Here is a 13,492-nt window from a genome sequence, read left to right on the forward strand (position 1 = left end):
ATTTACAATTCAATTTAAGTAGGCAAAGCAGAAGAATGTTTCTTTAAGAAGTCTCCGGATGCCAGACAACTCGGAAAGTTCCACCCCTATTTGTTAACCAAACGAGCCTCAAATACCAAATCCTCATTGAAATGAAACATACACAAATGTCACTGCAAAAATAAATACCCTTATGCAAGAGATGACATCAGCTAGAGTAGTGTTTACAGGTCTATCAATTTTCAGCATAAACCTTGACCTTAATAACCAGTACTGTCATACTCTCCTTTGTAGTTGCACAGTAAAGACTTTGCTTAAGTATAAAACTCCCTAACCTCTCTCTCCCCCAAGATTTACAGCCTGGTACTGAACTAGGTTAGGTACACTCCTTATTACTCTTATTATGCTCATTACATCTACTAAGAGAGTAATTAGTAGCACTGATTTGTAATCTAATTATTTTAATTAAGGAGAGAGCATTTCTCATTCACTTAGCCTGGCGCTCCATGGGGACAAACACATCTGTACTGATCACTGCTGGAAGCCTCGGGACCTATCAGGGCGCCAATAATTATTGGTAGGTTAGCTGGTTGAAGGAATGGTTACATGGATGAATGGTGTCTAAAACATAGTAGATACCTAACAAATGTTCACTGAATTAACAAGAAAAGGCTTATTTTCTGATTTCTTCATTACCAGATATGTAAAACTATGTAATAAAAATCCTAAATTGAAATATACATTGCAAACTTTGCTTACACATATAGCTTACCTCTATGAAATGAGCACCAGTGTCACCAGTAGTATCTAAGGTGGCTGTGGCTGACCCTTAAACCAAAGTGTTCTTTTCTAGTCTCTTTATCGATATAGTTTTCTCTTCTGTGTCTTTACAATGCCTACCAGCATATCCAATTAAAATCGAGCTAAAGAGATGGCAATCCCTCTTCCACAATACTGAATCTGCTCTCTATTTCATTAATTCACCACACAAAAATGGAAAGCCTCACCATCACTAGGCGTCTCCAGGGGTTCCTTCGCAGGGCTTCCCTCATCTTCCTCCTCTCCAGGATTTTCGCTGGACTTTGACAGCCGATTTCTTAGAGATATCTCTTTACCCACCATTGTGTTATCTAGGAAAGACGTAAAAAGTTTTGACCTAAGAATCTGGTTTAGGCAAGTTTCACAACATCGCCATATTTAAGGGAGGTGAAAAATGATGATACATTCGCTTCCTTTTGTTTTACTTTAATCATGTTCGAGCATTTTCTGAGTACAAGATACAACAAATTTGAAGAAATGGGTCCCTATAAAGTAACCGGCTAGTTTCCGAAACCCTTATTTAAACATAGGCCCCATTCTTAAAGGACAATTTAGTTGAACAAACAAGGCATAAGTATATGAAAAATTAAGAATTCAATAACAAAAGGTATGTACAAAGATGCCACAAGGTAGGGTGTGATGAATATCAAGTCAATGATAAAAACAATAAATATATGAAGAGAGCCTTAAGAGATGTAAAGGTTTTACAAAAAAAGACAGTATTTGGATAGAGTCTTGAAGGACGAGAACAGAGCCCATGAGTGAGAAAGGGTTAAAACAAGGTCCTCAAAAGCCCTGGTCAGGGGACCATAACTGATCAGACTACTTTACGAGAGGACAAGAAACAAGCTTTTGTTGAACATCTATTAAGTGCAAGGACTGTGCTTCCAGTTTTTCGTATCTAATCTTCATAACAACTGTGCAAAAAAGGTGTTATTACTCCTGGTTCACATATGAGAAAAAATAAGGCTCAGAGTAGTCGCTGTCCGTGCCCTCCACCCACACTCCAGGAGCTGACCGGTAGCTGAACAAACTGGGTTTATCTGGAACACACATGACAGACACTGCGGGGTATCTCAGTGAGAGAGAATTAGAAATGACTTACATGGGGTTTGGGACTTGGCTAGGTGATTTTGGGGGAGAGTCCAAAGCAGTAGAGGTTCCCTCTGGTGTAGGGGGTATCAGTAAGCAGGGACAAGCCCATGACTGGGTCAGTATATCAACAAATCTCTACAGGGAGGCTGACGAGAGGGGAGGCTAGAGCTGGAACTGGTAAAACAGCAACCATCATTCTCATTAGCCTGGGGAGAGCGATGCTGGAAACTCTGTGGCTTGGACAATGTTCATGTTTTGTCTGTGTTCAGATTATGGCGGGGTCTTGTTTTTGTCTTGGGCCATCCTGCCCAAACAATGGCCTTGTCTTGTGCTGGTGACCGGTGAAACAAACGGTGTTCAATAGAAGAACGCTAAGAAGACCTAGTTGTTTGCTAAAAGTCAGGCTAGCTCACACAACACGGGGCCTTGCCAAGAACACCAGCTCAGCTGGAGGATGCCTTCCCGTTACAGTAACTCACCCAAGACCACACAGCTAATGACAGGGACAGATCCGGACCTGGGTCTGATCCAAAGTACAAACGCTACTAACTATCTGAATTTTTTTTAAGTTGGTAACAGAAATGTGATGGGGGAAAAAAACTAGAAAAGAGAGCTAGAGTCAAACTGAAAAGTCCTAAGAAATTAGTTTGTTTGTATTTTTTTTTTTCAGATAGGCAGTAGCAAGCCGTTTTAAGCACTGAGAAATATGATCAAAGTCAAATTTGGGGCAGATCAATGTCAAGACAGAACTCCGAAGGTTTACTCCCAAGCAGTGTTTAACTATGTGTGACGTTTTCATTAGTCTGAAGCAAAAAGAAAAATAATGAAGTAATCTCTACATTATTTTTAAAGCTACGTACTATTAAGTTCTAAGATTAAGGTCTTTCTAAACTTTTAGGTTAAAATTCCTATAGTACATGGTGAGTTTGATTGTCTTCTTAAATATCACTAGTTGGCAAAGTAAAAATCTGACAAAAATACAGATCCGTTCCCTTCTAATTTTTTTCAAAACTGTACAAATAAAACAATTACGAGGAGTAGATAAATATATCAAGTAGAAATTTTAGGAGACCAATAAGATCCAATTAAGAAGAATCTAAAAAAGATTCTTCTTAGGGCAACTGATAGATTTAAAGTCATTTGTGTAACAGTGACAGAGGAAGCCAGAAAAGCATCTAATTCTCCAAAAGAAACTATTAGAGAAGTGAAACCTGACAACTGAACTCTGAGGGCTGCCCTTACAGGAAGAGGTCGAGAAGTGAAATCAAGGAAGACAATAAGAAAGATACAAAAATGCAAAAAACGCAAAAACAAACAAAAAACGTGTTTCAAAAAGAAGGAATTATACAGGAGATAATGTGGATTAAAAATAGGGACTCTACTTTTGAGTGCTTGTGTGCTTTATGTATTATGTATTTTAATTTCAATATAATCTTTAAAGTAAGTACTATTAGTTTATTCCCCAAATATCGTCTTTGCTCACCACTCCTTCCCATTGACTCTTTCCTATCTCTAGAAAGTCAGTTCTCTCCAGCCCTTTCTTCATCTAGTAACCCTGCTCGCCCTTCAGAGTCAGAGTCAGAGCAGCAGCTTTGATTTAATGAGCAGCTATTAAGTAATTATACAAGGCACTATGCTGCTAAATCCTTTACATTTTCTTATTAAATCTTTACAAACTTAAGAGGTAGGTATTATCCTCATTTTACAAATGAGAAAAATATAGTTTAGGGAGGTGATTTAACTTGCCCCCAGTCATATGATCCTCCAACAGCTGAACTGGGATTCAAAACCAGAACTACCAGATTCCACCGCCTACCCTGACTACCCGGACTGCCTGACTCGCTGACCTCTGCTAGGGTTTCTTTGACCCCCATCTCTCATCCCACATTCCTCTGCAGTCCCGCTGCAGCCGATGCATCCTTTCACACTTACTACTATACTCAGAGAGCAATACTTACTATACTCAGAGAGCAATACTATCTGCCTCTCACATATCTTCTCAAAGACAGGGCCTACATGGTTTTTTCTCTTTGAATTCCCAAAAGCTAGTGTGGGGGCGGGGGGCGGGCGGAGGGGTAATGTCTCTGGAGCATGATAGGCATGCATTAGTAGAGACGGTGGATGTATCAGTTAATACCACAAACAATTATTCTAAGTAACAGGATACAATGCTCTAAACTTAGAGAACCAAGAAAATACATGCTGGGAGGAAGCCAATGAGCATCATCTTTGCTATTAACAGCTTTATACATCCTACTCAACGACGAGATCTGCAACAACTGCAACAATCATCTGTCTCCGAGACTCCTAAGGTTCCTACAAAAACTACTTCAAATATTTCAGTAATTGAAAGAAACAATTATATATTAATCACATAAAGCAAACAATACAAGCTAACAAAAACGGTGTTACTTTGCTTTTGGCCGACACTGTATCAACCCGGTGAGAAATGAGTGATCTCCTCTTGATTAAAAGTGCTAAATTAAGAGGTAAAAAAATACTTAATAAACCAAGTTTGATGAGTAAAAATGTTTAATAAGCAAAAAAATAAAAATGTTAAGCCTGGGTACTCTGCAGAGAAATGAAAAAATTAAAGGAGACCCTGGTGATGAGATTAGGGACCATCAAGCTAGTCTAGACAACAAAGCCTTACTTTCAGAGCTAAAACACAGGTACTGAGTTTGCATAATTACACTGCCGTAATTTAATCTACTTATTTCAGAAGTAAGCCGAAGAAGACAACACTAACTTCATAACTAAATTTTTATATCATAGTCTATACTACTATCGTTGGCCTCAATTTCCTCTATTAGCAGGAAGTAAGAATGGTTACAATGGGAAATAAGCATAGGATTTAGTATCAACACAGGATTTAGTATCACGTCTGGCTCCGTCATATCACTATGTCCTTGGATAAATCCTCCAATCTCTCTGAATCTGTTTCTTCGTCTAGAAAATGAAGATAAATAAAACTGCAGTTAATCGTCAGAAAAACAGTGAGATAATATACACTAAAGTGCCAGCATTTTATTAACAACCAAGTTTTAAAAATTAAGTGATCTAATACCTACATAACTGTATGCTAAATGATAGTCAAACATTAAGCCACATCATCCCTCAAACTCTATTTGTGTTGGCTTTTATGTACTAGATGAGGGTAAATAAAGTGCCATACTTCCTCAAATACAGTTCAAACACCATGCGGTTTCTAAGACAATGTTGACAGATTTTATTATTGTCATACACACAGATGTCTGGAAGAATAACTATTACTTAAAATGGCTCACCTCAATTTTGACCAAATCCTCAGACTATGTAAACCCTAAGATTACAAGGTGATGTCTGAATCGAGCTCCTCCTACCATCATGTCAACTAAAAGTATACGGCTGTTACTGCAGAAAATGCAGCAAAACACAGAGACACGCAGCTCCACTGCTTTCTCCAGACAGGTGGATCGTTCTGGCCTCTGCGTGGCGAGCAGACCGCCACGAGGGCAAGAGTCCAGGCAAGGGAGCAGTCAGTGGCCGGCCACAATCGTCCAGCGATTGAATCTATCCCCTTACCAATCTAGACACTAGCTAGGCAAACTTCGTTAGCTGTTGCAAAGTCAAAAACTCAAACTGTGATTGATGCTAAGTGTCTCTAAGAGCTATCGTGGACCTCAGCCCTTATGTGTGAGGTGTGCCAGCATTTCCTAGCCTTCTGGTTAAACAGGACCTGGAAGGGGATTTGTTTCCTATTACTCACTGGTCACTAAGCCAGATTATCACAACTGATGCGTTGCAAGTAGTACTGTCTTCCTGGTCACTCTCCTTTGTGCTGGGGAGTGAACACCTTTCGCTTCAACGTCTATGTAAAAAGATTCACTGGCCTCCGATCTCCTTGACTTCTCCCGTCTCCAGCAAGCTGTCCGTATGTCCCAGTTACACCTTTCCCTAGAATTCACTATCACCAAAAACTGCGCCATGCCCAGAATTCTGATTTCTAGCACCGAGCCCTCTGAACACTACCAGTTCACTTGCTCTGATAGCGCCACACCAATCCTTTGATGCCCTCCTCTCCCCACCAGGCCCACACTTCCCAGAGCTCCAGGCTCACGTCCACGGGCCCACTTGACACCTTTATGTAGATGTCTATGTGCATCTCAAACCTAACATGACCAAAACCGAACTACCGATGTCCTCTCCAGCTCCGTTCCTCTCATTGTCTTCCCCATTTCAGTGAATGGGACTGACAGTCACTCTTTGCCCAGATTTTCAAAATAACTAGGAGTCATCCTTGATTCCTTACTTTCCTTTACCTGATTCAACAGCAAGTCCACTGTAATCCGCCTTCAAAACAGATGTCCCATTCTAACCTCTTCTCGCCACGTCCTCCACCTTTACCGCAGTGCAAGCCACTGTCCCCTGACTGGACTCGCCTTTTAACTGGACTCTTCGTTTTCTCCCTTCAGGTCTATTTTTTAACACGGAACTCAGTAATCTCTTTAAAAGGTAAGTCAGAGTAAGTCACTCCCCTGCTCGAAAGCCTTCAAATACTGGATTTTGTTCTAAGTCCTCACCATTGTCTAGTAACTCCTCTAAGATCTGCTGCTCCCCTCCCTGTCCCAATGTTGACAGATTTTATTATTGTCATACACGCAGATGTCTGGAAGAATAACTATTACTTAAAATGGCTCCTCTCCATTTTGACCAAATCCTCAGACTATGTAAACCCTAAGATTACAAGGTGATGTCTGAATCGAGCTCCTCTTACCATCATGTCAACTAAAAGTATACGGCTGTTACTGCAGAAAATGCAGGCAAAACACAGGGACGCGCAGCGTCCCTCCCCCTGGCACCTTCAACTTCCGACCACAATCCTCTCGCTTGTACTCTAGTTACTTTGGCCTTTTGCTAGCTCTAGAACAAGCCGACTCATTCCCACTTAAAGTTCTTTGCTAGTTCTTCCGTCTGGAACATCGTCCCAGATTCCCTTCACTTCGTTCAAGTTCTCTGCTCAAACGTCCCCCGTCCACCCAAACTGAAATGAACACTCTCACGCCTTTTATTCTTATTCCCTGCCCTGCTTTATTTTTCTTCAAAGCACTTATTGCCTAACTCATTATAATGTTTATTGTTTATCTACCTGATGAGACTGTAAGCCCCATGAAAAGTAGAATTTCGTCTTGTTCGCCATTTTCTCCGAGTGTCTAGAACCGTGCCTGGAATACAGTCTGTGCTTAATATACGTGCTTTGAATGGATTAATAGTCACCGAGCATTTTCACATACATTAAGGAAATAAAACAACTGTCCTTCACATGTTCGTGAACATAATCGTTAACGGGCTAGAGTGAGAGTTGGAGCTGATGTGTGCTTTTCTTTCTAACCTTACCCAGCAACATTAAAAGATAAACCTGAAAGTTAATGAGGACATTTACCTAACTTGGGATTTAAGCTGTATGTATATAACATAAAAACGATCTGTTCTGGAGCCTAAGACTTCTCATCAACATCTGGTATTTGGGACCCAATTCTAAACTCAGGTTGTCTGAGAGACTGAAAAACAATTTGCTGACCAACGCCATGACCTTTACTCCACTGGCAAACCTCTCAAGCTTGAGACTGTTCTCCGGAAACAATTCAAATAATCAGAACAAACGTTATTAGAATGGTTAGTAAGTCCCCTTAGTAGGTACATACTATTTTCCACACTCTCTGATAAGACCTTTGTGTACGGTACCTCCTTTAATGCTCTGCTAACAATAACCTTATGTCAGGGTAACCCGGCCCCCACTTTTAAAAAAGAAAAAAGTAGTGACTGCTGGAAGCATAACTGTAAATGACAGTAAAGAAAGAAAACTTTAAAAGTAGGACTCGACATTAAGAAAAGAGCGAGCATGAGTATTTTAGTGTCAGATCAAAGGAGTTGTTTCTTTTGAGTTTCCCCAATACATCATTGTATCAAAGCGGACCTCAGCTCAAGTTCATGCTTTGATGGCCTTGGCACTTCTAAATAAGGCCATGGTCCTTTAAACACAGAAGGCAAGGCAACACTAACTGCAAAACCTTTTTTTAAGTTCTGACACTTAAAAGGTATGTGCCAATTAAATGGATATTAAGCACTTTTTTCTACAATGTCAGATAAATATTGTGTAGTAACACAGAGGTCTACTTCATTACATTTTACACACACACACACACACACACACACACACACACCGTGTGTCAAGAGAAGGGATAACTAACAATTCAGAAAGGTAAAACAAGTCCTTGTGGAGGAGGCGACATCGGAGACAGAGTTCAGAGAAGGTGTAGGAGCTTCTAGGCATCAAGACAGGATGGGAGGAAGAGCTTGCCACACACACGGACAGACCATGGTGGATGGATTCATTACTGCAGACAGTTTACTGAGGTCTACTGTGTGCCAGGCCCTGGGATGCACAGGTGACTGCAACAGTGTGCCCTCAGGAAGCAAAAATCTAGAGAGTGAAAGACATAAAAGCATTAATTATAACACCTAATGGTATTGCAGAACAGTAGTTGAGATGTCATGGAGTATGAAGGGAATACAAGCCTGGTGGCGAATTGAGTTTAGGGGCAATCAGAAAGGGTTTCCTGAAGAAGGTGAAATCTTAAGTTAGATTTTAAAGAGAAGGAATAAGGCTGAGCACACAGTATAAGAAAAGGGAAGAACAAAAGGTCAAGGGCCCTTAGGGGCTGTTCTAAGGACTCTAGAACTTAACTCACAAAGGAGAAGCTGACAGAGGTTTTAAACCTTGGCTACATCCAGAAGGCAACTGTAAATAGATCCCAGGTGAGTTTTCTAACTCAGCTAAGGTTATGAGTGTACCATTAAGCTAAGTAACTAAAGGAAAAGAGAAAGTAGATAAGCTCAATGCGATGTGCTTGTGGGTCAGCCCAGTGATGGTGACCACAGGCAGATGGATACACAAGTCTGGACTTTAGATGGAGATCTGGAATTCATCAGCGTCCAGGCAGCAGCTAAGGCCAAAGCACAGGAAGGAACTCTCTCCCAAGGAGAGACCACAAATCAAGAAGAGTGGTTACCTAGGAAATAAAGCTAACATTTACCCAGCACTTACTATGGCTCATTTAATCCCCACAACCACCTATGCAGTACATAAGTCTTATTATCCCATTTTATAGGTGGTTAAAACATTATAAGACAATTAAAGAATGATTATAACATTATAAGACAATTAAAGAACAATAAAAAGCAAGGCCTAGGAGAGATTAGAAGAGAACCGGGAGTAAGAAATATATGAAATCAAGTTAGAGAATTCAAGAGGTAATGTATGGTCAATATCACAGAGAATTTGTAGGACAAAAAAATAAGGGAAAGGAAAAGGAAGGGTGGGACATGGCATATCTCACAATTTGGAGACATTAATAGCTACGATTTACTTCTATAGTTAGCTTTGGGAAGAAGGGCAAAGAAATATACTGGATTGGGTTGCAAAATGAGTTGAAGAAGCAAAAGCACTTATCATAAGACTAGCCCAGCCACAAAGAGAGCAGGCAGCGCCGTCTACTAAGTCGGGGCTGGGTGCCAAGGGAGGCGCATCACATATTTCATTTGATGTTCCTGTTTTAAAAGATGAAAAAGATTCAGAAATGCTATGAAACTCGTTCAAAGTCACAGCCAGTAAGTGGCAGTGGAAACATTTACACCCAATGTGACATAAAGCTGACTAGGTAACTTTTAAAATCCAACACGCTGATTAAACAATTCTTTCTTAAGAGTCTAAGCTATGCATTGGTTTTGTAATGTTCAGTGTAATAGTATCTAACTTGCCTTAAGAAAGTGTTAAAAGACAAAATCCAACCAAGTCAATCTGAAGATCTAATTGGCTTTTATTAAGTGATTTCATGAATCAGGCAGCATCTCACCTTAGCAAGTAGAAGGGCGCCTCCATAGAAGGTTTTTATAGGCAGAAAGAGGGTGGGACTAAGAAGTTAAAAGAGTAGATTATTTCAGGCAAGGTCACCTTCCCTTAGGGGAAGCCAGGGGGGATCTTATCAGGCAGATTGATTAAAATTATGTATCTGAGAGAGGTTGAAACTGCAATTAGATCAAGCATTAAGTATAGGTTTGGGCTTTCACCACAAACCGTGCCATTTTGGGCCTGTGGTTGTGCCATTTGGGGCCTGTGGTTTTGTGTTTAACAAAACCAAAACAATAAGAATTGGTTTGAGAAATAAATGGACCAAGTTGAAAGAAGTGTCAACTTTAGCCCACCTATAATAAATTTTTTTTCCCCCAAAAAAAACTACAAATCTATAAAACAAATAAATACTGAGTGCCTACTCTCAGTGAACTTTGCTATATCATTCACAGGTTCAGCAGGGGAGAAATTAACAACTGCAAATAAATTTACAATCCAAAACAAAATTAGTCCCTCTTCCTTCTAAAGGGGTGCCCTAATACAACCTACAATATTTACATACCAAAGAATTAGGTCATTGAGTCAATTAGCAAAAATAAACATTCTCAGTTTACATCTGTGGGGCCACTCTACTCATTTATCCTATGTGATAAATTCTAAAAATAAACTTAAAACTTTTCCATTTCCTTCCCAAAGGAAATCAGTACTCTTCTCTAGTTAATATTTCCCAGTCGAAAGTCCCTTCTTCTGTCCTTTCATTCATTCTTTCGTTGTGCCAGGCACTGGGCCAGACTCTTGAGAATTAAGACAAATTAAAATGGACTAGCTCAGCCTTCATGAAATCTACATGCCAATAGAGGAAACAATTAAAACAGAAGGAATTAGAACAACTCCTTCCAATGGATGATTACTGCTGAGGAAAAGAGTTCTAGGAGGGTTTAACTCGGATAGGATGGGCTTCCTGAAGAAGTGACATGTGGGCTGAAGACTGAGGAATGCGTAGGAGTTGCAGGGAGAGACTAGCGCCTAAGAGGTGGAGGAGACCCCTAAAGACCAAGAGATAGTAAAAAACAAACAACGACAACAACAACAAAAAAGGCTTTCCTAAAACAAAAATAAAACCAGTGTGGCTTGAGCCCAGAAAGCCAGGAGGAAAGTGGCCCAAAATGAACTGGAGAAAGGAAGAGTGGCTGCAGTACTTTGGTCTTTATCCTACCAGAAGGTGAATCTTTGAGAGTTTTAAGCCCATGATCCTTTGAGATACGGACGTTTTCAAATGATTACCCTTGAATGCATCAGAGAGCCTTCCAAAATCCATTCCCACGCCTACACAACACACAAACAAGTGCTACATCCATACCGTTCAACTTAAAAAACACTTCTACGTCAAGAAAAAGGCAAGTACTCTGAAAAAAAAAGTTTAAACAGTTGGCAACCACTTAAATATTAAGACGTGACCAATGAATTTAATCTATATATAAGTATGGAGACTAGAGTTTATAGTTGTTCCTCCCTTACAAATAACTTCTAAATATACATGTCATTTAAACTGCATGGCTATTGACACTTCGGAACAACAGAAACTTAATTCCATCCTAATATTTGAAAATAAAATAGGAGCTTGATTAAAGGCTCTGGTGCCCAGGCACGCAGATTTCAACGTCTTGAAGCGCCATCCTTCCCTTCGCACACGTTTTTCCCCAAATTAATTAGAAGCTGACTTCCTGAGTGAGTTTTTGGTTTTGCTTTTTAAGGAATAAAAGTCTTCTAATTCATAACTTTCTTCACTACCTGATGCCACAGGATTTGAGGGACACCAAACCAACCTCCAACCGAGGTTTAAAAGGTTGCCATCCATCCCGGCGCCCGATGGTAACTTTCCCGCCCTCTCCAGCCCCCAAACTCCCCGGGACCCGCAGAGCCTCCTCTTCTGCTCCCTGGGTATTGCTGCCTCCGTCCCCCAGCTCAGGACAAGGCCAGACCCGCCAGGCCGGAGTCGCAACCGCCACCTCTATCCCCTTCTCTCCGGCTGAGGCGGCTGGACCAGATGGGAAGTGAGGAGGGGATCGGCAGCATGGGTATTACCTGGGGCCCGAGCCCGGCAGCGGGGACCTCGGCAGGGAGGGCACAGCTGGGAAGGCGTCGCCGTGAGGCCGGCAGGAAGGTCAGCTCCCGAAGGCACCGCAGGGGCCCACGGCCGGCAGACGAAGATAAAGCGCCGGACTGCCCGGCCCCTCCGCCCCCAGCCTCGCGGCCCGCTACGCAGCGTCACGCGCACGCCCCGCGCCGGCTCCGCTTTCATTGGTGGCCCTGGAGGCCACCGGGCTCCGCCCACAGCCCACGGCCGCCCCGCCCCGCCCCGCCCCGCGCCTCCCCGGGCGGGCGGGTGCGCTGTACCCGAGCCCCCACCTGGCGGCGCGGCCGGACGAGGGACGCTTCGCAGCAGCAGATCGTGACACCACTGACAGCAGCTTCCTTTCCATTTCTGCCCCAGCGGTCCGTTGTGGGCAGAAATGGGACCGGGACAACTTCCTGCAAGTCCGAAACGGCGCCCTGCGGGTAGCACGGGACTGGCGAGTCTGGGGCCTTTTCTAGAGACTTGCAAAAGCCGCTTCTAAAACCGAGGATGATTGCAGTTTGAACTGACCCTTTGGGAACAAGTAGAAGCACTAGTCAGAAGCGTTTGTCGTGGGATACTTCAGAGCTTTGCAACTGCACTTGACTGTGTCTCAGCACGTGAGAACTAGATAAGGAGACACAGTAAGATACGGCAAATAATGGAGGAATTAATTAAAAAGAGAACTTCATGATCAAAGAAAATGATGCAGAGAGATTTCGGACATAGATAAGCTAGAACAGTTAATCACTTGGGTTTTACGAAGGCCACGGTGTAGGTGGATTTAGAGCACAGATAGGTGAAAAAGAAATGAGGGCAACAGAGACTGAAGGTTCACGTTCACAGCCTGCAAACCCGTACAAGCTGACCCAGCCTAACCACCAGGACCCCACTCCAGACGGAGGATGGCAGGCTGAGAAGGCCACCCATCACCCTCTTGGCTGCCCTGAACAAATAAATCAGGTTTACCTGAACTGACTACTCCCTGTGGACCTTTTAACAAAGAGGATGAACAAGTGTCCTGGCCACCCCCGCGAAGTCACTGGAATTCAGCACTGGCGGTCACTGGCAGCCCACCCAGTCCACCTGTTCTTAGAACTGTGATTGCCGCTTTTGCCAACTGGATCACAGTAGGACCTGGTAGATCCCAATGGCTTCTGTGCTTTACCTCTCCCCTTCCAGTAGTTAAGAGCAATGTGAACAAGGGACTCATTTTCGTTGCGACTCTGCTGGCCACCTTACATATACACCAAGAAGACTGTTGTCTTTTCCTTCATTTTATTTATTCATTAAAAAAATATCGATTGTATTTTGTTCTTGGTGCCAGAGATACAGCAGTGGATACAACAGAAGAAGCAGCCCCTGCACTTAGAGAAGCTTATGTTTCTAGTGGAGAAGACGAATAATGAAACAATAAGATAATTACAGGTAGTGATTAAGTATTGAGAAGAAAACAAAAAAGCGTGGTTGGGAAAGGACTTTTCGAGGAGGTGATCCAGGCTAAGACTTAAATGAGGAGAAGGAACCAGCTATGATAACTACGGGAAGAAGAGCATTCTAGACACAGGACGATGGATGTGAAGGTGCTGATG

The 13,492-nt window shown here is 42.2% G+C and overlaps 1 protein-coding gene across 1 annotated transcript in view; it reads right to left on the bottom strand.

Annotated features, from left to right (window-relative positions):
- Window positions 1-12,051, bottom strand: part of SOAT1 (sterol O-acyltransferase 1) — a 57,036-nt gene extending 44,985 nt beyond the window's left edge. The window contains exons 1-2 of the mRNA XM_039881369.1: window positions 11,870-12,051; window positions 987-1,109 (exon numbers count right to left, since the gene is read on the bottom strand). Coding sequence (XP_039737303.1) covers window positions 987-1,101 — 115 coding nt within the window. The 5' untranslated portion in view covers window positions 1,102-1,109; window positions 11,870-12,051. The remainder of the gene's footprint in view (window positions 1-986; window positions 1,110-11,869) is intronic.
- Window positions 12,052-13,492: the final 1,441 nt, after the last annotated feature.

This window comes from Pteropus medius, unplaced genomic scaffold (assembly GCF_902729225.1).
Source record: "Pteropus medius unplaced genomic scaffold, Ma_sr-lr_union100, whole genome shotgun sequence".
NCBI lineage: Eukaryota > Metazoa > Chordata > Mammalia > Chiroptera > Pteropodidae > Pteropus > Pteropus medius.